The 26,822-nt window shown below is 40.1% G+C and overlaps 1 protein-coding gene across 1 annotated transcript in view; it reads right to left on the bottom strand.

Moving 5' to 3' along the window:
* LOC125458382 (electrogenic sodium bicarbonate cotransporter 1-like) overlaps positions 1-26,822 on the bottom strand; it is a 111,896-nt gene that overhangs the window by 45,328 nt on the left and 39,746 nt on the right. Inside the window, exons 11-16 of the mRNA XM_059650690.1 lie at positions 23,920-24,191; positions 23,747-23,820; positions 22,175-22,366; positions 15,838-15,951; positions 9,282-9,443; positions 3,213-3,391 (exon numbers count right to left, since the gene is read on the bottom strand). Of these exons, the coding sequence (XP_059506673.1) occupies positions 3,213-3,391; positions 9,282-9,443; positions 15,838-15,951; positions 22,175-22,366; positions 23,747-23,820; positions 23,920-24,191 (993 nt within the window). The remainder of the gene's footprint in view (positions 1-3,212; positions 3,392-9,281; positions 9,444-15,837; positions 15,952-22,174; positions 22,367-23,746; positions 23,821-23,919; positions 24,192-26,822) is intronic.

Consider the following 26,822-nt stretch of genomic DNA (forward strand, 5'->3'; position numbering starts at 1 on the left):
AGAGAATACTCCTCCTTTACACCAGCACCTCCACCAGAATCTCCAGGTGCCTCTCAGAGAACTGCAGTGCCATCTTCTCCCTCTCTGACATGTTCAGATTCTGTCCAGCAACAAGCAGGGCGGCTCCAAATACTCATCCAGGTCCACAGAAGCCTTTCAAAAATTGCGCAGCTGCCAAAAATGCTTGTCTTTTGGCAGGTGACTGGTGAATGGCAAATTGTTCTACGTACAGCATGTAATAAGATGGGGAGAGAGTTGGGTGCGAGGGATACCATACTGAGGGACAGGTGATTAGTGAGGTGAGTTTGGTAAGGCACAGCAAGAAACCTCACTGGGCCTTGTAGTGAGAATTCCTCCAAAAAAGCTCAATTCAACTCACATTTAACCAGACATTCGTTTGATTCATCCCTTCGTTTCTGATTTTACTCTTGCATGATCTTGTTGTAATTTCAACTTTGTTCAACAAAAGAAAACGGCTTATCTGATTCATTTTACATTTTAACCACTTTGATATTCACAAATCTCTGCTCATCTGCATTCTCTAGTTTTCCACACATAGGGAGTAACCCGGTTTATCTTTCTTGAGGCCAGTGTGGATGGTCTCACACCTATTCACATTCACATTCACATGCCACTGTTTTACACAGTTGCTTAATCCATCTCCATTCATTTGCAATTTCCTGTTTTCATTCTTTACTTTTAATCCTAATTTATTGTCATCTGCAAACAAGCTAAAAGCATCTTTTATCCATATAATAAAAATATAGCGAAAAATTGAAGCCCTGGTACAGATCCCCCCTATTAAACAGTCCCTTCTTACTGCCTCCCAATTGGTTTCCAACTCAAGTCAATAGGCTACTACCAATTACAGGCACACTTATTTTTGCTCATAATCTTGTATGTGGAATGTTACCAAATGTCTTTTGGAAGCCATTATAAATGCAGGGTAACATCCATAATTCTCCCTTATTAGCCTTGTTAACGATAGCCTCAAAAAAACTAAATTTGCCATGCAATACTTGCTTGGAACAAATTAACTACAATTGTATAGATGAGTCAACTAACACAAAAATGTCCAGTGTGTTGTATTATCACCTAGACCACCAATACTATGTAACTCCTCTAGAATCCTTTGTTTTCACTATTCTATCTCTCTCATCTCTTGAAGGGATATCTGGATACATTTCCATAGCATGGCCTGAATGCCCATTTTTCAGATGGATCAATAGAGTGAATGTTTGAGACATTTCATCACAGAGAACTTCACCTCCATGACCAATCGTGAGTTCATTTGAAGGTCTACAAGAAAGAAAGATAAACCAGACGAAGAACCTCTTACTTGTCAAGTAATGCAGAAAACATTGTTCTGAAAAGGCTATATTAAGGTCAAGTGAACCGATCATATCTTTTTTAAAAAATGCTGCGTTGTGCTATTTACGAACATTCTGTGTCTTTTTACTTGTACAGTCATAAGTTATATAGCTCAGAAACAGACCTTCAGTCCAACTTGTCCATGTCGACCAGGTATCCTAAACTGACCTAGTCTCATTTGCTAGCATTTGGCCCATATCACTGTAAACCCTTCCTATTCATATCTCCATGCCTATGCCTTTAAGATGTTGTAATTGTACCAGCCTCCATCACTGCCTCAAGCAGCTAATTCTGTACACGCATCACCCTCTGCATGAAAAAGTTGCCCCACAGATCTGTTTTAAATCTTTCCCCTCTCACCTTAAACTTATGCTCTCTAGTTTTGGACTCTCCTACCCTGACAAAAAGAATTTGGCTATTCGCACTTCCTATGTTGCTCATCATTTTATAAACTTCTATCAGGTCACCCTTCAGCCTCTGACGCTCCAGGGAAAAAAGCGCCAGCATATTCAGCCTCTTCCTATAGCTCAAACCCTCAAAGCTTGGCAACGTCCCTGTAAATCTCTTTTGAACATTTTCAAGTTTAATAACATCGTTCTATAGCAGGGAGACCAGAATTGAATGCAGTATTCTAAATCTGGCCTCACTGATATCAGTACAGCCGCAACATGACAACCGGACTCCACTTCTCAATGCACTGAATGGTGAAGGCAAGTCTGTCAAACACCTTCTTCACTACCCTGTATATCAAAGACTCCACTTTCAAGGGACTACACAACTGCAGCCCAGCTTGTCTTTGTTGGCAACACTCCCCAGGGACCTACCATCGGCTGTGTAAGTCCTGTCCTGATCTGCCTTTGCAAAATGCAGCACCTCACATTTTTCTAAATTAAACTCCACCTGCCACTCCTTAGCAAATTGGTCTGTCTGTTTAAGGTCCTGTTGTACTCTTTTTCAACCTGAACCTTCTTTATTGTCCACTACACTACTTATTTTGGTGTCATCTGCAAACCTAAGCATGTCTCCTGTACTCACATCCAAATCCTGTAGATGAATGATGAAAGGCAATGGACCCAACTCCAAGCCTTGCAATATACAGCTGGTCACATGACTCCAGCTCGGCAAAAAGCCCTCCACCATCATGCTCTGTCTCCTACCTGCAAGCCAATTTTGTATCCAATTGGCTAACTTCCCCTTGATTCCATGAGATTTAACCTTGCTAACCAGTCTACCATGTAGAACCTTGTCAAACACATTGCTGTAGTCCATACAGACCTCACTACTTTCATCAATCTTTTGTCATCTCTTCAAAAAACTCAACACTTTAACCAAATTTTATTAGCGTGTGCATATCAGTAATCATTTTAATTTGTGATAGTCAATTAATTTACCAAGTAAGTCTTAATCTGTGTGCATTGGTCCATCATCAGTTTTTTGCTTCCAAAGATAATTGGGAATTATGTTTCACGTATTCTCTAATAAGCAGAATATAATCATGGGCTAATTGTCAAAACTGCTTGCATTAATCCATACGTTGTGCTGAATGTGAGATTCAATTTATAATCTCAGTCTGTTTATAGAAACTACTGGGTGGCCATGAAACAACGGCATATGCTGAAAAGAGAAATATTAGTTGCAATGATTATACTGAGACTGTGAATTTGAGATAATAACTGTTACATGTCCAAAGATACGCTGGAAATGAATACAGTTCAGTCAATTACATGAAGAACACAATTACGCTCAAAGTAAATGCACCCAATTTAAAGAGAATTCTAATTATATACACACTATTTCCAACATCAATCTATTAAAAATCCTCAGAATATTGCTCAACATACCTCACTCCCATAAATGTGGGCTCTACACCTGGGGCAGATTTTGCAGTCTCCATTTTCAAGCTGTCTATGTGTGCAAGGGATATTACGGTCGTGGACACGTACCAGGGCAGACCCATGAATGAAGTAAGGATCATAAGGATAGCTATCCAGAACAGGTCTAGGTGAAAGCCAGCACCTTTCTGTGGGGTAATTGTCATAGTTTGAATTGGGAAAAGAAAACGCATGCTAAATAGAAATTGCATCAGACCAAAATACTACTTACCTTGATTGCCATTTCTCTAAAACTTCAATAAAGAGCTTCTCAGCTTTCAGGTTTCAGCCACTATTCCATGTAAAGTATTCTTATTCCACTTTCACATATTAAATGAAGTTTATGTACAATTATTTATATGAGGCTCCCACTTGGCTTGTTGAGCAAGGGGTTGAAGCCAAATGATTCATTTTAAATGGACTTATTTGTCAATATACTATATTGTAGCTAGCATCTCTTTGTACTCAGCAATTATTTGACTATGTACGGCTCAACCAATAAATATATTATAGTGAAAATCAATTAATAAAATGGTCCATAGTTATGTGAAATTAAATGAGTTTATTTATTTATTTAAATGCATTTATTGAAAAATTTGCACAATTAATATCCCTCTGTTTATGAATGAGAGTGATGTGGCAACTTATGTTTAGAGTTTTCTGCCCTCATTTTTCCCTGTAATTTTTCCCCTTGTTCTCTCTTGAAAGTCATTGTCATTTGCTAAGACAAGGCTTCAGTTTTCCAATAACTCCAAGTAATGAATTGTAATGTTTGGATTGAGAATTGGTATTAGGAAGTTATTTAATAATGTGCACTGTTAAATTTGACCTGAGGTCTGCATTGTCCCAGATGTGAATATAAAGACCTTCAGAGATCATTGTCAAATTGTTTCCTTGTCAAACACTCAGCAGGTTAGTGGAGGAGGGCCGAGAAAGGATAGTATACGTCTATTGCAGATGGGTAGAGCTTCTGTTGCCATGGCATTAGAGTAAATTCTAGAACTGCAGAAGGCTGTAGCGGTAAAATGATGCATTTACATAGCCTTGAAGTTGAAAATGCTCCATGACACAGATGTATAATCGGACAAAAATAGATGCTGAGACAGGTAATGAGATAATAGGAGCAGTAGCCAATGGTGATTTAAAGAGAATCTTAAATGTGGAGAGGGAGCTGGTAATTCGAAGGGTTGGTGGCTAGGGGTGCAGCATCAGGGTCGGGAGGGAGGGGAATTGTTAGAACCAGAGTACAAATACAAAACTGAAACTTGAAACAATCTTATAACAATTAAGAACTAAATTTAGCTAAAGTTGGTCTTGATGAACACTGAAAGTGTGGGTGGGAAGATGAAAAGGAGGCTTTAAATAGCTAAACAGAATACAAAAAGGAAGACCAACAAATAACGTAAAAGAGGAAATACAATGTGTTTTGTGGGGAAACGTTTAAATCCTGCCATGGCAGATGGTGGAATTTGAATTCAATAAAGACAAAATCTGGAATTGACAGTCTAATGATCAACACGAAAGCATTGTCATTTGTCAGAAAGCCCAATCTGGTTTATTAACGTCCTTTAGGGAAGGAAACTGCCATCCTTACCTGGTCGGGCCTAAATGTGACGCCAGACCCACAGTAATGTGGTTGACTCTTAGCTGCCCTCTGGGCAATTAGGGATGGGCAACAAACGCTGCCTAGCCAGTGATGTCCTCATCCCATGAATGGATAAAGAATTTTCACAAATATATCAAAAAGTGAAAAAAAAACAAAAAGGGTCAAGCAACTCCAGAATGTAGGAAGGAGTCTTAAATAGCAGATATATTAACTATTTATTAACTGGAATTTCCTTGGAGTTGTCCATGCTGCACCATTATAACATCCAGTGAAGTTATGCCAGAAAAAGTAGCAGCACCTCTGAAGAAATCAGTCAACATTACTTTAACAAAATGATGTTGGGAGTGAGAGCTTTTGTATAACAGCAGATTTGAAACAATCAGCCAATCAATAAAACATATATAGAACAACTGATATAGAACAACACAGAAACAGAAAATATTAGCAAAACTCAGCAGATTTGGCAGCATCTGTGGAAAGAGAAACGAAGGTAACATTTCAAGTCCAAAATGATTTTTCTTCAGAACACTCTGCTTTTGCTTTCATTTGATATTGGACAACTGAGGATTCAGAAAATACTCAAAGGTGCTCAGTAGGTCATTCAACATCTATGTGAGGTAATTGACCTGAAAAGTTTAACTTTGTTTTTTTTCTCCACAGAAGCTACCTGATCTGCTCTGCATTTTCTTTATCAATTGTATAACATGTTGTTCAGTGTTGATAGGTTGGAAAACTGTTACGCATGCACCCAGGCTACGGAAAGGAATCAAAAGTTGGATAACAGATGCTCTGACCACAATTTTTGATTTCTGATTAAGCATTCAAGTTGTGCCTGGAACTGGAGACTAGGAGGTATAACATTACTGTTTAGAAAAGAGTAAATGGTTAGGTACATAACTATTGATTTGTTTGTCTCTTAGAATATTTAACTGAAGAAATTAGTCACAGCTGCTAAGTATTTTAAAAGTGGATTTTTAATCTATGTTAACAAGGTGTAGACCTGGATGAACACAGCAGGCCAAGCAGCATCAGAGGAGCAGGAAAGCTGATGTTTCGGACCTAGACACTTCTTCAGAAAATGTTTTAATTCATATCGTCTATTTTGATGAAAGACACATTGTGTTTTACAAATGTAATAGCTTTTTGAAGAAGTGATGAGCTAGATAAACATTGTGTGCGAAATATATTTTCAGAAGATACTCAAAAAGCTACCACACAAGAGGTTTGTTAGCAATTTCAGTTGTATTGGATACAAGTAGTGTACAGACAGAAGACTGGTTAATGGACAAAATAAAGATAAAATGTCCCATGTGCATATAACAGATTGGGATGAATATTGGCAATTTTAAAGCAGAATGAGTCATTTAAAGACATGAATACAACAAAGGTAGGCTAATGGAATGTGACAGGTGCAAGTTAATATAAGTAAATAAATAAGCATTTTGAGGGTAAAGGGAAAAAGGACGATCATTCACTTATAGAAAGGCACTGAAGAGAGTGTGTGACAGTGACGTAGGAAATTCAATTCCATAATTTTATATAAATGAAGTTAGATAAAGCCTAATAAAAAGGTCAATAGAATTTTGAATTTTGTGAATGTTGATTTGAATGTTAATGAAGAGTTAAATAAGAATTTACATAAAACATAGGCTCAGGTATAGTCGCGCAGAATCTCATCTCAGGCAACTCAAATGACATTAAAGCCATAGAGGGCATGAACTGACAGCACTAAACGATATAGTTGCAAAAGGGGAAATGAAATCTTGCAATTCTTTCCATCAAAGCAGAGGAAACTAAGGAGATGAAATCGAGATTTTTTTAAATTATGAGAGATTTAAAAGTGAAAGATTATCTATATTGATTCTAAAGAATAATCAGTGTAAGACTACTGGAGAGTGAGGAGAAGTGTTCAGAGATGTCTCTTCACACAAGAGGTTTTAGTATATAGAATGCTTTGCCGCTGAGAATGGTTGGCATAAATATCACAATCTCTTTACAGAATTTGAAGCAGCAAAAGATACAAAGTTGTAGGAGAGAACATGGCACTATGAGATTAGAGATAATGGGAACTGCAGATGCTGGAGAATTCCAAGATAATAAAATGTGAGGCTGGATGAACACAGCAGGCCAAGCAGCATCTCAGGAGCACAAAAGCTGACGTTTCGGGCCTAGACCCTTCATCAGAGAGGGGGATGGGGAGAGGGAACTGGAATAAATAGGGAGAGAGGGGGAGGCGGACCGAAGATGGAGAGTAAAGAAGATAGGTGGAGAGAGTGTAGGTGGGGAGGTAGGGAGGGGTTAGGTCAGTCCAGGGAAGACGGACAGGTCAAGGAGGTGGAATGAGGTTAGTAGGTAGCTGGGGGTGCGGCTTGGGGTGGGAGGAAGGGATGGGTGAGAGGAAGAACCGGTTAGGGAGGCAGAGACAGGTTGGACTGGTTTTGGGATGCAGTGGGTGGGGGGGAAGAGCTGGGCTGGTTGTGTGGTGCAGTGGGGGGAGGGTTCAGAGATAATGGGAACTGCAGATGCTGGAGAATTCCAAGATAATAAAATGTGAGGCTGGATGAACACAGCAGGCCAAGCAGCATCTCAGGAGCACAAAAGCTGACGTTTCGGGCTCTTCCTCCGGTACATTGATGACTGTATCGGCGCCGCCTCTTGCTCCCCAGAGGAGCTCAAACAGTTCATCCACTTCACCAACACCTTCCACCCCAACCTTCAGTTCACCTGGGCCATCTACAGCACATCCCTCACCTTCCTGGACCTCTCAGTCTCCATCTCAGGCAACCAGCTTGTAACTGATGTCCATTTCAAGCCCACCGACTCCCACAGCTACCTAGAATACACCTCCTCCCACCCACCCTCCTGCAAAAATTCCATCCCCTATTCCCAATTCCTCCGCCTCCGCCGCATCTGCTCCCACGATAAGACATTCCACTCCCGCACATCCCAGATGTCCAAGTTCTTTAAGGACCGCAACTTTCCCCCCACAGTGATCAAGAACGCTCTTGACCGCGTCTCCCGTATTTCCCGCAACACATCCCTCACACCCCGCCCCCGCCACAACCGCCCCAAGAGGATCCCCCTCGTTCTCACACACCACCCTACCAACCTCCGGATACAACGCATTATCTTCCGACACTTCCGCCATTTACAATCCAACCCCACCACCCAAGACATTTTTCCATCCCCTCCCCTGTCTGCTTTCCGGAGAGACCACTCTCTCCGTGACTCCCTTGTTCGCTCCACACTGCCCTCCAACCCCACCACACCCGGCACCTTCCCCTGCAACCGCAGGAGATGCTACACTTGTCCCCACACCTCCTCCCTCACCCCCATCCCAGGCCCCAAGATGACATTCCACATTAAGCAGAGGTTCACCTGCACATCTGCCAATGTGGTATACTGCATCCACTGTACCCGGTGCGGCTTCCTCTACATTGGGGAAACCAAGCGGAGGCTTGGGGACCGCTTTGCAGAACACCTCTGCTCAGTTCGCAACAAACAACTGCACCTCCCAGTCGCAAACCATTTCCACTCCCCCTCCCATTCTCTAGATGACATGTCCATCATGGGCCTCCTGCACTGCCACAATGATGCCACCCGAAGGTTGCAGGAACAGCAACACATATTCCGCCTGGGAACCCTGCAGCCATATGGTATCAATGTGGACTTCACCAGTTTCAAAATCTCCCCTTCCCCTACTGCATCCCTAAACAAGCCCAGTTCGTCCCCTCCCCCCACTGCACCACACAACCAGCCCAGCTCTTCCCCCCCACCCACTGCATCCCAAAACCAGTCCAACCTGTCTCTGCCTCCCTAACCGGTTCTTCCTCTCACCCATCCCTTCCTCCCACCCCAAGCCGCACCCCCAGCTACCTACTAACCTCATCCCACCTCCTTGACCTGTCCGTCTTCCCTGGACTGACCTATCCCCTCCCTACCTCCCCACCTACACTCTCTCCACCTATCTTCTTTACTCTCCATCTTCGGTCCGCCTCCCCCTCTCTCCCTATTTATTCCAGTTCCCTCTCCCCATCCCCCTCTCTGATGAAGGGTCTAGGCCCGAAACGTCAGCTTTTGTGCTCCTGAGATGCTGCTTGGCCTGCTGTGTTCATCCAGCCTCACATTTTATTACTATGAGATTAGGTTTGGATTGCTCTGCCGAAGAATCAGTATAGCTAGGATAGGCTAACTGACTTTCTTTGTCATAAACCTATGTGTTTGTAATGCTAGCATTAATAGCCAGCATAATTGCAGCAAAATATATAGATTGATAATAGTACCTAAATTAAAAATAATTCTGAAACAAAATTAGAACTGTCGCGTACTTTTGCAAATATTTAAACCACTTGTAGTGAATCATCACGCAAATCTTTATCAACTGAGTGTGTGGTGAAACATTTTTATTCAAAAATGAGAAATCAACAACAAACCTTGAGTTTATGTTCCTTGCGGTTCAGGATGAGAGCAGTAATCTGCTGGTCCATAAAGATAAGTATAGTGACCAGTAAAGCTGGTACCATTGCAATGAGGCACATCCACCATTCATTCCCAGCAAATGGATACACAAACCACCCTCTGTGTGGGTTCGTTGGCTTTAATAGAAAGAATTACATTGATTATATTGCATTTCCTCAAAACATTGCGAGGTTAAAAGTCACCCATCCATCCTCATCTAACTATCTACGTAACCCTTTATTCCTGTGTCCCTGATATGCCTATTTAGTTTCTACTTAAAAGTATAAACGAAATTCATTTCCACAAATACCTGCTGTAGTGAGCTGTCTCAACACTTATGAGTGAGAAAGTCTCTTGTAAATTTCCTATTAGATTTATTGGCTTGCTCTATTGCAGAGAAAACTGGGCATTTTCTGTAACTCTGACAGGTCATAAGCTGGTAAATGTAAATTTAAACATCAAAAATAAATGCACTTAAATGAGGGCTTGTGTGTTGGAAGAATTTTATCTTGGTGTAGAGTAGTTTATAATCAGCAGCTTAAACAAAATTGGCCACATTAAAAAGTGTTCAAAGACCTTTAGGAAGCTAAAGACCCTGAACAGCTGTCTCAGTGTCATTCAGATAACTTTGCTTAAAACCCATGAGTTCATATAATTCAAGAAAATTTGGGTTTATAAACAAATGCAAAAATTATCGTGGAAACAATATCCTGTTTAAGCCCAAATGATGGCATATTCCGGAATTAAACAAACCAAAATTTACTAAAACACTAATCATACAGAGGTATTCTGTTCAAATATTCCTGTATATTCTTCCCACAAATAAGAACTTAATGCTGTTGCTTTTTTTAACACTAAAACACAATCAGTTCAACATTTCTATTGTCAATCCAAAAAGTGCTGTCTCTACAATCATTAAAAATAGGCTTTTTAGGCTTCTTAAAGGCCAGAAAAGCAGCTCAAGTATTTTGCAATCCCATGTGACAAAAGCAAAACATCTTGATTTGTGACTGTAATGCTAAAATATCAGTATTCCAAATTGTTTGACTTGGCTTTCTGTAACAGGGTAAGTTTCCAGAACAGGCAACTCTAATTTACTTCACAGTTCTGACTGGAATAGCCTTTAAACTGCTTTCTTGTTTTCATCAAGACCTTTTACAAGGTAAATTTGCCCAACTATTATCATAAAATTTATATTTTCAGTAATAATCCTAAATGCAAATATGGCAATGTAATGATGTCATGCCATTTTAAGACAGTAATAGGTAAATCCAATGAACATTAACGTTAGATCTCGCAAAGCATCAAGCTTTACCTCGTTACAATTTTACTAATACAATCCAGTGACAAATAATAACAAATGTATTGTCAGAAGTAGATAAGAAGCAATTACACAAATTGTTTATTTCATGATTGGACATGTTGAATTCACAATCAGCACCAAATTGTCTGGAGGGAGTGCACTAGAAACGAATCCCACTGACTCGATTTCCATTCACTTGGTGCACTTTGCTACAGAATGTGGCAGTTGTGTGCTTAAAATAAAGTCTGGTCCTTGTTCAGGGTTATTAATTATATCAAGACTTGACTTCAAAGCTTTCTAGATGGGGAAAATGAGGGTGAAAAGAGAAAGGTTCAAATCTTTGTCCTATTTGAACAACTCACTAAAGCAAACATTGCCATTTCTCCTACAAGATGGGCTGGTACAAACCATCCTTAGCTGGGAGATACTGTGCAAAGTTTTACTAGCTTCTGAATAACATGGTATTTGGTCAGAAATTTAGGGAAATCGGGTGAGTTGGACAGTAGTGAGTTTCTCAATGTTGAGAGCTAAATTCTCTGGCCAAGTGTTGGCAACAAGGTGAGAATCTCATTAGTGGGTAGCAAGAGGTCTATATGCAAACATTTAAATGTTACTCTTAACTAATCTTGCCTCATCTGTATGTAATTTTCCATTCTCCCAGACCCTGTATAGAGTCTAGAGGTGTTAATTCCCAACATAAAAGTCAGGTAGGCTGGAGACTTCAGTTCACCACTTGGTCATCCAAGCCTCCGTCTAGGACAACAGTCACCAACTTTGCAGGGTATGGTAAATAAGCAGTGACAGCCAACACATCCTGTGCATGACCAATGGCATGAATACATACCAACCTCTTTACATTCTTGTGGCATATTTCTAAACCACTTATGATACAGTTCTGCTGAATGGAGAGTCGAGGTGCTGATCATTTGAATGCTGCTGCTAGGACACTTTGCATGCAAGGACAGGCTCATGAATTCGATCAGGATGTATCGTGGTGTTCCTCACTTACCCTCTAAAACATCACTCACTGTGAGCTTACCTCAATGCTCCCAACTCACTGCCTTGCCTTGCCTTTTTGTGCTTTGCTCCCTCATAGCCTAAAGGCTTCAGCCTTCTGTCCAGCCTTGCTGTTAGTACAGACACAAACCTATGCAGCTTGTCATAGCTGTCAGCAGATAGAGAAGTGGGTGGACATGTTGCTGTACAGCACTCTGCTACTATCGTGTTACACCTGCAGCTAACACAGCACACACACTGCATTGGCATCAACCAAATGGCCAGGTCTCAAAATCTAAGGAGAAAAACCCTCAGTTAGATCAAAGGAAACAGTCTTCAGCCAGGTGTCACAGCACAGTTAGGTTAAAGGGCATCATTGATTATTAGATCAGAGCCTTGGACGCAGTCCAACTGCTTAGGACAATCAGGGTCAGCGGGTCCATATCACCACAGTTCAGGGAGTGTGCCATAATCAATCCTGCATGTCCAGTGCAATCAGTTCAGGGAGCTGTGGAAAGTCAGGCAGGGGAACAGCGCAGACATCAGTCAGGGTTGTCCATCCCAGTTGTCAGAGGGTGATGGACCATGGTCAGTCTTAGGAGTCAGCTCAGTGTAAGTGAAGGGGGCAATCGGGGGCCACTGCTGTGCTAGTGAAGGTAAGCCAATTCTGGAGATTGGAGGAAGCATGCTGGAATGCAAAGAGGATAGTAACTATAAAGAGGGCAATTCAACATACAGGGGGTGAGAAGATAGTGCATTGCAAAGGGTCAACAATATTAACCACTACACTGGCTTCAAAAAGTAGGGGCACAGTATTATAAGTTAGTTGCATTGACTGAGCTTTTCTACACTGGGATTGGGTGATGAGTTGCTCTCCTTTAGACAGAGATCTAAGATAGATGACCTTCAGCCCATTGGAATTTTTCATTGGAAAATATTATGACCTGCAAACCTATAATTGATTTCTATCATTGCTTTTGTTTTCTCAAAATGTCATTTTTCTCTACTGTGCTTTCTTACATTTTTCAGTTATCTGTATTTACATGTTGACCATTTCCTTTCAAGAAGATTTTGGATAAAGTTCTCGTGTCGAAAGGGATGAAGGAGTAAGGCGAGAAAATGGGAACAGGGACTGAGTTGGATGATTCGTCATGATCATATTGAATGGCAGAGCAGGTTCAATGGGCTGAATGAACTACACCTATTTTCAATTTTTCCATAGCTCAGTAGGTAGCACTGTTACATCTGAGTCACCAGGCTCCAGATTCAAGCCTTACCTTTGGGTTTTAGCACATAAATCAAGGCTGATATTCCAGTGCACTACTGAGGAACAACTGTACTGTCTGAAGCACCATCTTTCAGAGAAGCCATTAAACCAAGGGTTCATCTCTGATTACAGGGATATAAAGGGACACGTGGCATCATTTAAAATAAGAACCAAAAAGTTGTCCCAGGTGTCCAGTCAATGTTTATCCCTCAATGAATGTCACAAACACATTTTCTACATTACAATAGCAACTTCACGTTGAAAAAAATTAACTGGCTGTAAAGCATTTAAAATGTTCAATAATAATTAAAATGCACACAATAAATGTAAAGGAGAAATTGGGATATTGTTTCTCTCAAACAAAGCAGCTACATTGAATATATATTTTGCTTCTGTTTTCACAGCAGAGGATACAAATAATATCCCAGAAATAATTGTAAATCAAGAAGCGGAAGGAAAGGAGAAACTTAAAACAATGTCAATCAATAGGAAACAAAAAATCGGCAGAAAAACATGGAGAGCTAATATATGATAACAAAGTGTGGAGCTGGATGAACACAGCAGGCCAAGCAACATCTCAGGAGCACAAAAGCTGACGTTTCGGGCCTAGACCCTTCATCAGATCTCTGATCTGTGCTCCTGAGATGCTGCTTGGCCTGCTGTGTTCATCCAGCTTCACACTTTGTTATCTTGGATTCTCCAGCATCTGCAGTTCCCATTATCTCTGATACAAGAGCTAATATGTCCCTGGATCTTGATGGATTTCATGCTAGCTTCTGAAAAGAAGTGCCTTCTGAGATTGTAAATGCATTCAGTATTAAATTTTCAAAATTCCCTGGCTTATATAACGGTCTCTTTGAAATATTGTGATTGCAATTCTTCTATTCAAGAAAGGAAGGAGACAAAAGGAGGAAATAACAGGCAATTGGTTTAACATTTGCCACAGGGAAAACTAGAACTTATTAAAGTGGCTCTGACAGGGTATGTAGAAAATCTCAATGCAGTGTGACAGAGGCAACATGTTGTTTAAAGGGAAAATCATATTTGACTACTAGCTATCTTTGAGGAATTAACCACCAGGTGGATAAAGGGGAACTTGTAGATGTGATGTACCATGATTTCCAAAAGGCATTTTACAAGATTCCACAAAGGTTACCTCATAAAATAAGAGCCCAAGATGTACAGAGTAGTACATTAGCATAGGTACAAGATCAGTTAGCTAACAGGAAACACAAGGTAGGTAAAAGTGGATAATTTTTAGGTTGACAAGATGTACAGACCTCTGCCAATACATCTTTTCATCAGAAGCTTGGCACTATAGCATTCATTCACTCATTAGTAGGATTTTAATACCATATTCAATTTTCCTTTTCTTCTCTATCCTTCTAAATGTAAATATAGATGCGCTGTGTGGAGTGGTTCATAGTTCTTCCTCTTTTATTTCAACTATTTCAAATATTATTAAACTGTTTCTCCACTGCCTCATACCCCAACCCCTTCATTTATTAATCCCATGCTTTAATTCCCTCACTCGAACTATAAGTTTACTGATTGTTAAATATCTGTGCATATGAAAAGGAATCATAGAATATAATCTCTACAGTGTTGAAACAGGCCATTCAGTCCACACTGACCCTCTGAACAGCATCCCACCTGTACTCAACCCCCTTCCTATCCCTGTAACTCTGCATTTCCCATGGCTAATCCACCCAGTTTGCACATCCCTGGACACTTTAGCAATTTAGCATGGCCAACCCACCTAACTTGTGCTTCTTTGGACTGTGGGAGGAAATTTGAACATCTGGAAGAAACCCACGCAGACTGAGGGGAACGTGTAAACTGTACACAAGACAGTCGCCTGAAGGTGGAATTGAGCTTGGGCTCCTGGTGCTGTGAGGTAGCGGGGCTAACCACTGAGCCATTGTGCCACCAAGTATATTGTTCCATTAGCTGCCTTGGTGTGATGATGTCTGACAAAAATATATGGAAATAGGTGAATAATATCTGTAACTCAGGATCACAGCCACTGAATTTTTATGACGCAGAAAGAAGCCATTTATTCTATCATCTCCACACTGCCTTGTTGAATAAACGACTCACGCAGCGCAATTCCCTCACATTCTCTCTGTAACTTGTGCAGCTTTCCTCGCTAGTTAATAGTCTTAATTGAAACTGTCTCCACCCCAACACTTGTAGGGCTGTGCATTCCAGATCCGAACCATTCACTGAAAGAAGGTTTTTGCTAATATTATCTTCATTTATGTTACTTGTTACTTCAAATTTGTGCTCTCTCACTCATGACACTTACAAGTGGGAAATGTTTCTTGCTAACCTCTCTATGCAGGCCCTTCATGATTTTGAGCACCTCTGTCAAATCTCCTCTCTGGCTTTTACCTTTCCTCCAAGCAAAACAGTCCTAACTTCTCCACTCTATCTTCATCCCTCGAAGCATTATGGTGAATCTTCCCTGCACCCTTTTTAATGGCTACCCAAGCTTACTAAAATGCACTGTCCAGAACTGAAAGTAATGTTTCAGCTGAAACAGAACTAATGACTAATACAAATTCAACATAGTCTCCTTGTTTTTGTACTTTGTGTCAGTTTTAGGAAAGCTCAAGATACTGTTCACTTTGTTAACATCACTCTCACCCTGTTATGTCACCTTCAATGGCTTTATAAACATATACACACACATACTCACTACTCCAGTAAGCCCTTTAAAAGTTTTACCCTGTATGTTGTCTCCCCATGTTCTTTCCAAAATGAATCACTTCATATTTCTCTGCATTGAAAATCATCTGTCTGCTCATTCTATCAACTTGTCCATGTTTTGTCATTCCACACTATCCTCCTCACAGCTGACAATATTTCCACATCCTGGAAATGGTTCATGGCCTTCACTTCCAAGAAAAATCAACGCAATAATTAGACAGAACAGACAATGTTCATATTCAGTGACACAAACCTTGAGCTCACTTGGCACAATGAGTTTTGGGGTGTCCACACCAACGAGGATATCAACTCCACAGAAGATCAGTATCGACAGGATGATGGAAAAATCACTGATTAGTTTCCTGAACTAAGAAAGAAATCAATAAGTTGTAAAACAATCACCCTACAAAACAATTTAAACGGTTTCATATTGCAAAAACTGATGTGTTCAACTTGACTTTAATTGTAAAACTTGAGTCAACTACAATTATGGAATGAATTGAGACAGCCAATCTAAAAGTATTCCAGTCCTGATTAGTTACAAGATCACTCTGCGATCAAGTGTGCTTTCACAGGTTTCACAGAATGTATTATGTTTGCCTCAAAAGAGTAATGTGTAATGGGCAAGTAATCAGTTGGTCCATGTTGGACACCAGCTTTCAAATTCTGACTAATTGGGTACATGTTTCCTGTTCTAATCTGTTGACTGAAGTTATTCTGATTTCTCACTGCTGTGCACTGGAGGTTCTGCTTCTTAACCCATTCTAGCTACTAGCCATGTGCATTAACAATAACATTCCTGACCTTTAACATGCTTACCAATGTCGGAATAGCACACAATCAGTCTCAGATTGGCTAGGTAGCATGCTCAATTTATGGTTGTTTGCTTAAAAGTGATAGTCATCTTACTGATATCAGTTCCTACCATCTCCTGACTGGTTCTCAAAGATGTCAGTCATTTTTGGGATGAATCCTTTCATTAGAGCTTTTCCTTGTTAAGTTACAATCTGTACAGCTCCTCACTGAAGATGAAAAAGCACTATGAAAGTATTTTGTGTATGCTTAAAGGATTTGTGGTAGAGTTGATATCGCTAAATGTTCAAAGCTTACCAATAAGTTTTAGTTAAAAATAACTCTTTGTTTATGTATTACTTCACAGTAATTGCTGCTGACTGGAACAAGTCAACTTAAAGGTCACATTTTTGTTTTCCTAAGATGTAGGAGTTATATTATCAAGAATTAAACCTTCTCATTGCACAATATCTGTAGAGTCAAAGTTGTCTTAAGAAATCATGTAGAACTAGAATGAATTACAGAACTTCATTTCTGTTTGGATACGAACTTCATATCCAGGCCTGTTTCTTACATTTGGTGCTTTAAGGAGAAAGTTACAATTTTCAGGTAAAATAACTAAGCCATTTTCAAATTAAAGTTGTTTCACTTCAAAACATCTTCATGAACATTTGTTCTGTCACGAAAGTCTACCTTTTATTTATTTGTTTATTTTGACCTAAGGTGATGTGGCACTTCTCACAAATAAAGTTAAATTGCCATAGTCACAGAAATCTATAGGGCTAATCTCTCACAGACATCCAGCTACAGCCAAATGCCATATCGTATTGCATTGACCATGGCTCAACAAAATATGAAATTTAACAATCTGCTTGCTTGTACATACCAAACTGTAACTAATTATTGAAAAATAATCTCAATCCTACAATGTAATAATACTAATTTGTCTATGAAATTAAAAATAAACTTTAAGCGAGCATAACATGCAATTAAAGCAGCAGTACCATTTTTAAATGGACACTGGTATAAGTGAATTTGTGAGCCTGTTATGATTAATGATATATAAAGAATATTTATGGACAAGGGTATGCAATTTCAAAGCTGATAAAAGACGCATTTAAAAATAATGCCTAGAAGTTCATCTTGATGTAAACAGAGTTTAGAACACAGTATGGGCTCTGGGTACAGGATTAGAAGCAGAAAGTTTGGAATTATTTAAGAGACAGTTTGATGCCCTAATGGGAAGTCAAGATTTTTTTCCTGGAACAATGAGCTCATGTAGGTTGAATGCCCTCTCCATCCAATGCTTATCTCGTGATCATTCCAATCTGAGACAAAAGTGAGAACTATTTTCAACATGGGAATTGAACAGTCATAGAGTCAACAAAAGCTCTGTCCCAATTTTGAAGGTAATTTATCCCATATTGTTGTTAGACTCGACTCTGCACGATTACTTCATTCTGATTTCTGTGTCTGACCACAGCAAAGGTAATTAGCACTCATAAATAATTTCAATGCCCTGTTGAGGGAAATATATGATATGGCTAACACCATGGCAACACAAATCTCTGCTGTACATCTGCCATTGCTGAGATACAAAGGTAGGCTTTCACCTCTTTTTATTTTCCTGGACCAGTCACAAGTTTAGTTCTTCTTTCAATATCATCTTAACATAATGTCATGCTAACCAGAGAAAACAGTATCATAGAAAAGGGGAGTCCTAGCAGCAGAAGGCATGCAATGAGCTCTGAGCAATTCTATTCTGTCAATCACACACACTAGTTTATGATAGCTGAAGAATAGTGATCAGAAATGCAAACACCGGGTGATTTTCCTCTCTTCTTACTCAACTCCTAGGGAAGTTTGGCGCATCTCACACAATTAATCTCCTGCAAGGGTGGATTGCCAAGGGTGAGAATCACCAAAATTCAAACATTTAAATTGTACAGCAATATGATTATTTATTTATTGTCATGATGATTTATTTATTGTCACATGCATTTTACAGTGAATAACACGGTAAAATACACTGAAAAGCTTCAACTGTCACCACAATCCGCCGCCATTTTGAATAGCTTAAGAATAAAAGGGATAAAAGTTTTAGCTGAAGGACAGTCCTGAGCCAGTGCACCAAGACCCTTCCTCCACCACCTCGCTGAATACTATGCCAGACCCACCAGCATAGGAGTCGCTGCTCTCCAGGTGCCATCTCTTCGCCACTGGGACCACCTCACTAAAGCAGCCACCGATGCCAGGTCCTGTGCTGAATCCACACTCACCCCACAACCAAGAGTCCCCACTCTGGGTCTCCTGCAACCAGGAGTCCCTGGCTCCACTGCCAGACCAGGCCGCCACCATCTTGCCAAGAGTCCCACTCCGGCCATCCTCCTCCAAGAGGTCACCTTGCTGGCACCACCATCTTGAAATGTTCGCTGTCACTGCTCCCACCTTCAATCACTGAAGGAGCTTTATTGCCGCTGCCAGCCCCGAACACCATGACAACATACCCTGCTGCTGCTGCCGCCACTGCCTCCAGTTACCATCAGGACCTATGTTCAGTGCTGACTCTGATGGTCAGCACAGACCATCATCTGCGCACTGCCTGCTCTAGCTGTCACATTAGATTTGTGATCAAATACATTGCAAAAGGATCCAATAAAAACAAAAACGAATGAAAAAAAGAAAGAGAAGAGCTGAAGTAAAAAGTAAATATAAATTTTAGAAAAAAATGAAAGAAAAAGGCAAATGTAAAGAGAAAAATAACTGAAAGAAAGTGTTCAGGAGCAAATGAGCCCTTGGGCTAGGAGCCCACACATAGCCCTTCCACTCCACTGCCATCTTGAATATATATTGAAGATATGAATTAAACTTAGTTTCCAATATCCAATATTTCCAATGTTCATAAGTCACAGTCATACAGACCAGGAAGGTGTGCTTGCAAAATTCAAAGATGCCACAAAGATAGGCAGGAAAGTAAATTATGAAGTGGATATAAAGAAGCTACAAAAAGATACAGATAGCTTAAGTGATTGGGCAAAGATATGGAAATAGATTATAATGTAGAAAAATGTGAAATTGTCTTTTTACAAGGAAGAATTTAGAAAAAGCATTTTATCTTAATAGTGAGAAATTGCAGAGCTCTGAGATGCAGAGGAATCTGGGTGTCTTTGTGCTTAAGTTGCAAAATATTAGCATGTACGTACAGCAGGTAATTAGGAAAGCTAATAAAATATTATCATTTATCATAAGTGGATTGCATATAAAAGTATGAGATTATGCTTCAGGTATACGGGGACTTCTAAGACCTCATCTGGAATACCATACCTAGTGTTTGCTACCTTATCTAATGAAGGATGTAAATGCAACAGGGACAGTTCAGAGAGTTTTTTTAAAGTCTAATACTTGGAAAGTGGTGGTTGTCTTACAAAGGGAAGATGGATAGGCTCTGTCGCACCAATGGAGTTAAAAAGAGAAAGAGATGATTTCACCGAAACAGAAGATCCCGAGGGGTCTTAATAGGTTTGATATGGAGAGAATGTTTTCTTTTCTGGAAGAATCTAGAACTGGGGTCACAGTTCAAAAATCAGGGATCACCTAAATAAAAAAGATGAGGTGAAATGTTTTGCCTCAGAAGGTCATAAAACTTTGGAACTCTTCCTTAAAAGGTGATGGGTATTGAATATTTTCAAGGCAGAGGTGAGTAGATTTTTTAAATAAGGGGCTGAAAGCTTATGAGGGATTTGTGGGAATGTGGATTGAAGGTTACCAGCAGATCAGTCCTGATCATATTGAATGGGCTGAATGGCCTACACGTGGTCCTAGTGCATATGTTCATGGTGTAGGCTTTCATCAGTTAATTTGGTATTAAACTCTGTCTTGCCATTATAGGTGGTCTTGGGGATGCTAAACACTAAAGGGAAAACATCCTCAACCTACCCTATACAGATACCCTGCCATTTTTACAGAGTGTAATGAGGTGTACGAGGCTTTTATATCAGGGAACTTGGACAGTTTATTAAAGTATTTAAGTCAGGCTCAGACAGTGTAATTATGAGTCAAATTTAAAAATGCTTTCAAGCAGGCTACGGACGTTTGAGAAAACAGGCAGCAAAATAAACTGTTCTGAGAAGGTACATTTTTTTTTACAGGACTCTATGTATCCAGAGGGCACAAGAACGCTCTCTCCAAGCCATTGGAGCAACTTTTAACATCACATCCACCAATCAGAACTGCTCTACTATAATCACAGATCTCTACCTCACCATTCATACCCTGATCTGTAACCTATCTTGTGATTTGATACAATCTCTCCCACCTCCCACCACAATGTCATGTACGCCACCTTCAACCATGATCTAACGCCCGCGCTACTATTGATGAGATCTGTTTCCAAGGGGGCACGCTGTGGCTTGATGCCCGGAGTTTTCCCATCCAGCAGCTGGTCAGCCTGTCAATCTGTCTGGCTACTGGGCAAAAAATAGAAACAACGGTTAGAGGTTATGCCTTTTCATTCACCAAGGGCACCTGTTCCAGGTGTAATCTCTTGCGTTACAGAGCACGCCTGCAGCTAGTCTGTAAATATCAGAACGCTGAGCTCAGCCAGGGAAATGATAGCGACACTGCAATTACATTTAAAGCAACATAGTTCACCCTACAGTGACCCCTGCTGGATGTGAGGCGGTGTAGCTGTCAAATGGGCATAACGACCAAACTGCTGATACTCAACATCAAAACTCAGGGTAACACAATTAAATGCAAGAAATGTACAAGAACAGGACAGGAGAAAATATTTTATACAAGGTATTTGCACGCTGTGGAGTTCATTTCCAAGTGTTGGGACATGTGTCATGCAAGGAATTTTAGTTTAGTATTGTCTTATAGAAACTGGGGAGGACTGGAGAGAATGGCAGCAAATAAGATGAATCAAGTGACTTACTTTTTCTGATCTAGTCACCTTTCCATTGGTAAGCTTTTAAAATTTTACCTCAATTTATTTTAAGATTTTAACAGATCGTAAAATTCTATTTCATATTTATCAAGATATCATTCTATATATCAAGAGATGTAGTGTTGCCCTGTGTTGTTCATGATCCCCTCCAGGAATGGCCCCTCCAGAGACACCTACAAATAGTTCTCATGGTTACATCCTATTGCTGCCAAAATTCCCTTTCTTGCTTGCAGGTCAGATCTTGGATCTGGATGAGGCAGAATGCTGGAAACTTTTATGTAAATGAAGATCAGCCAGGTCCACATGCCTCAGACTCCCTGAGTACACACTGACGTCTTCAAGCACTGGCACACACGGAACCCAGTCTGCCTCATCCCCTCGATCCTGTATAAAACCAAGATAAGTTTTGTTTTCTGTCTGACAACTAACTACCCTTGATGAAACATGAACACCACTACCCACAATCTTTGAGTCTTCATTGCTAATAATAGTTTTGTGACAGTCAAGTGACCTATGTTTTGGTATTTTTAGCTTTCAGAGCTGCCTGGAGACATGTTGCTTTCAACAGCGTCTAGAATGCATGTTCTCGGCAGTGGCTTTTAAAGCAGGTCCAATAGATCATTCATTGGGCAATTGGCTCTCACCTCATCTCAAATAACAGAAGTTGAAATATAATTGTCAACTCAACAATGTTGCCTCATTGTAAACTAGTTCTCAACAAAGCTCACTTAGAAATTAAAGGGCATTGAAAACTAAGCTTGTGATTACTGCAGTTCTTGCTATCTCTTTGTGATTACTTGCTGTTTTGAGAAAGCCAGCTACAAAAAAAAGTTTAAAATATTATGCTTACTGCAAATGGGAAGTATCTGCTTGTTTTAAAGTTCTTCAGTGACATGGAACAAACAAATGTACCAAAGAAAAGAATTAAGGAAATGAGTGTAATGTCTGGAATATAATCACAGGTTTTGCCCACAAGCTGTCCTCCAAGCTTCAAACAGTCTTTCTTTGTAAGTGAAGACCAGTTGACAGATTTTGCATTGGGCTGAAATGAAACAAGCAGTTCAATAAGATTATTATAACCTCTTACAGATATTTAATAAATATACAACCATATGCAAGGCATAAAGTTAGAGATCTTATTTTCAAAAAATCCTGAATTACAAAATTGCACATAAAAATCCGGAGAAATTGCACATGAAATACTTCAACTTAAAAGATGTTGGAAACCATAACATTATGCTGAACTGGTCATGTGACAAATCTCTCAAAAACACCGCATATGGAGTTCTGCTTAAGACTCAATAAGTAAATGCGGCATCCAGTGTAAAACAAACAGATAGTCCGAGACTTGATTTGGGGTCAGTACTGATCTCACTACAATCTTGTTTGTAGCTACTTGAATGATCTGGAAATGTTTTAAATGCCATTGGAATGGGGAAGAAATTGATGCTTCTGATTTTTGTTCAGTGATATCCAATGGGACTTGTGCACATATAGATACCAGGTCAGAGCATTTTCAGACCAAGATATGTTGCTGCCTTTTGGCAAGCAGCCAGGGCAAACCAACCCAACAGTCAGAACCTTCTGCTCAGGCTCCATTTCTGCAGACTGCTAATTTAACTGGAATCTGTTGTCGTTGGGAGCCTGGTTAATTATGGAGATCATCATTCTATGACCTAATCAGCACTCAATTGCCATTTTAATTACCTAGTAACTTGGACAGTTAGTGCAAACTGCCCCTATTCTCTTGGGATGAATTAGGGTGGAGAGGTGCATGGGCTGAAACAGTAAATCACACAGGGTGCAGAAGACAAGAATTCTTCAAGCGCCTCCTGGAACATCAAGGGTCCTGCTCTCCTTATTGCTTCCTTTTAGCTTTTCAAGAGATCATGACAAAACCTCCATCATAACTTAAATGAGTGCCATTACCAGTCTAGCAGCTCTTTGTTTAGTTTTCAGCAGCTTATTTATGCCCATGTTTGGTAAGTAACTGGCTAGCAGGATATTAATCAGGTCACAGCGAAAACCACACAGGTTTCCAGTAGATACTGTCCATTGGCGAGGATGATTTCACACTCACCATCTGAAACCTGTCTCCAAGGCTCTTTCCATGGCAACCAATGCTACATGTGAAATCAGGCCTTGGAAGGGCTAACACAGTGTGGAGCGGGAGGGGCACAGCAGGCCAAGCAGCATTTGAGGAGCAGGAATGTTCATGTTTCGGGTCAGGATCCTTCTTTCTGGCCTACTGTGCCCCTCCCGCTCCACACTGTGCAATCTCTGGCTCCAGCGTCCTCAGTTCTTACTACCCCTTGGAAGGGTTGCTGTGTATTTACCAATATCTTCAGGAAAATAGAGCAGAAAATTCAAGCAAGAATTAATTTTAGCACAAGACAAACATTTACTTAGAGTCAAAACTCACTGTCGTATTATAGATGGCCGTGATGAGTTTAAAGTGTGCCTCAGTTGTTTCATTAAACAGACTAGAAACATTGTCTAAAAGAAAGAAACAAATGTGATGAATTATCTAAATCTTCTTTCAACGATTTGCTTAAAATTGTGAAATCAAAGATCTTTCTAGCCGGAGAATCTTACCTGCTTCAATGGGAAGACACGAGCAATGATCAAGAGTAACATGGTCGATGTTAAAGTCAGAATTGATTGGATAATTCTTTGCCAAATTAAACATTTTCTGAAAAGCATCATGGATGAAAATGAAGCTGATCAGTGTGCAGAATCCTTCCTCAGTGAAACGTGTAAAATACTGAATTAGGTAGCTGGCATCTGTGGCAACCAGAACGAGACAAAAGAATGCTGTCCATATTCCAATCCACAGTCGGAATTCCAAATAGTCAAGTTGATAGTCACTGTGAATTTATATTTAGAAAATAAAGAGTGGATACTGATTAAGCAATGAATAAAATGTGAAATCTTTCCATCGTTATAACTTTAGACAGCTGTAATTAGGGTTGGTCAGCTTTGAAGTTTATAGAAATAAATGTAAAGTCATTAGACAAATACAGGTATAAAGACATAAACCATATGCCAGAATTTACACAACTAATAGTGAAATCACTCAGAAATGTTTTGAATTGTGAATTTACTTAAATTTCATCTGACTTTTTACCCAGAGATAAAATTCAAGAACAAACTACATTTCCTAGTATAGTATCTTTCTACATAACATGGAAAGTGAAACCATTCAGAACAGAAGGTCCTTTTATATTATTCTTCTCTGGGATGTGGACATCGTTGGCAAGGCCAGCAATGGTTCTCATCACTAAGTACTCTTGAACTGAATGGTTTCCTAAGCCATTTCATAAAGCAGTCAATGAACTGCCACCATAGAGTGGACTTTGCCTCCAGCAGGGTATTAATACCAAATACAGCAATGCATAGGGTGTCTCCTGTATCACATGAACTAAACATGGGTAACATGGTATTGAAAGAGTCATTACAGCTCCTGATATTTACTAATGTTACAGTGAAGGGCACTTCAGTGTCTAACTAATAATAAATGATTTGATCTCAAAGAATGACATTTTCACTGAGGTATCATTCCTCAAGTAACCCCAGTTAAGGTGGAGCCTAGGAACTTAATACCCTTAGATGACATGCAGTGATACATTTTTGATATGATGATATCCTATATGCATGTCTCTTAAAAGGTATACTGCACACTGGCCGGGAGACATTACACAATAATTAAGCACCACTCATATTACTGTGGGTCTGGAGTCACATGTAGGCCAAATCAGGCAAGGATGACAGATTTTCTTCCCTGAAGGAAAAACCAGATGAGTGTTTACAACAACTAACATGAAACCAACAATATTGCAGAATTTTTTAAACAATATAAGTTCCACCAACTACCATGGTGGGATTTGACCCCCCTTTCCCCAGAGCATTCATATTATTCTTTGGTAACTTTCCAGCAAATTATTTGTACACATTTTGTTCAGGCAACTAGCCAGCAGGATGTAATTGAAATCAGCAGTGAAAATCATCAAGCTCCAATATTTACAGATCTCTGAAGAAGAGTCATATTGGAATGAAAACATTCATTTAGTTTCTCTCTCCACAGACGGTGTCAGACCTGCCCGAACAATACTGAAGTGAACCAAAATACCCTGTTTACACGTGGAGAGCTTCTCTGGTCGTAAGATCATAACAAAAGCATCAATGGGATGACATTTAAAAAAGGCTGTACCTTCTATCCCCCAGTACTTCTTTTCATCTATTCTGAGAAAAGGGTGGAATGTATAATGGGCAATGATTTGTAATTGCTTATCTTATGATCTCATCAACATCTATCTGACTCTTCAATACTACAAAATATATGCCCAGTTTCTTATGTTACAGGAGATAACCTACGTCGTGGTATCTGAGGTAAAATATCCTGTTGGAGTAATCGAAGACCAACCAGTACAACAAGTCAATTTTAGGAACATGACTACACAAGCTTTCAGAGTGTGTATGTGAGGGGAGGAGAGCAAGACAGAGAGAGAGAGAGTGAGTGAGTTTGGGGAGGAGAGAGAGAGAGAGAGAGTGTGAGTGTGTGTTTGTGTTTGTGGATGTGTTGGGGGATAGAAAGACTGTATGTGTGTGTTGGTGGGGGGGAGAGAGAGAGAGCGTGTGTGCATATGCATGTGCTTGTGTGTGTGTATGTGTGTGTGGGGTAGAGAGACTGTGTATGTGTGTGAGTGGGGAGAGAGAGTGTGTGTGCATTTGTGTGTGGGGGGGCAGTGTAGAGAGACTGTGTATGTGAGGGGGGAGAAAGAGTATGTGTGTGTGTGTGTCTGTGTATATGTGTGTGTGAGTTTGTTTGTGTGGGTGAGTGTGTGCACATGTGTGCGTATGTGAGAGTGTATGGTGTGATGGGGTCACCCGTAGGGCGACATAAACCCAAGATCCCGGTTGAGGCCGTCCTCATGGATCCTTGTCCAAATGTCCTTTACCAGCCTCAGATCTTTGGGTAAATGTCCTCCAAGGTGGACCTCAGGATAGACAACAACAGAGTCACCAAACAGAGGTGGATAGCCAAGTTGTGTACCCATGAGAATGGCATCACCTGGGACCTTGAGTTTATGTCACCCAACAGGTGACCCCACCACACTCTACACTCTCACATACGCATACATACACACACACTCACTCGCACAAACACACCACACACACACACATGTGAATCTATAGGGTCAATTTGTATTTGCAGATACATTTCATTTTGTTTAAAAAGCACACAATTTATGGACAATCGGTCAATATGGTGTTTTTATAAATTCCTACTTTATAAATAAAACCAGTCTGATCCCAAACCAAAACGCAAACAGTTTCTAAACAAGGTCTCACACCTAACATGCATTGTCTGACCTAAAATGTCACCTCCTCTTTACACTGATAAAACCTTTAGTTCTCAAGGACTTGAAAGGAATTCGGAGATTTACACATACATATTAATCAATTAAAAATTTCTAACTGATAAAGATTTAACAGCA

This window comes from Stegostoma tigrinum, chromosome 13 (genome assembly GCF_030684315.1).
Source record: "Stegostoma tigrinum isolate sSteTig4 chromosome 13, sSteTig4.hap1, whole genome shotgun sequence".
In the NCBI taxonomy this organism is placed as follows: Eukaryota; Metazoa; Chordata; class Chondrichthyes; order Orectolobiformes; family Stegostomatidae; genus Stegostoma; species Stegostoma tigrinum.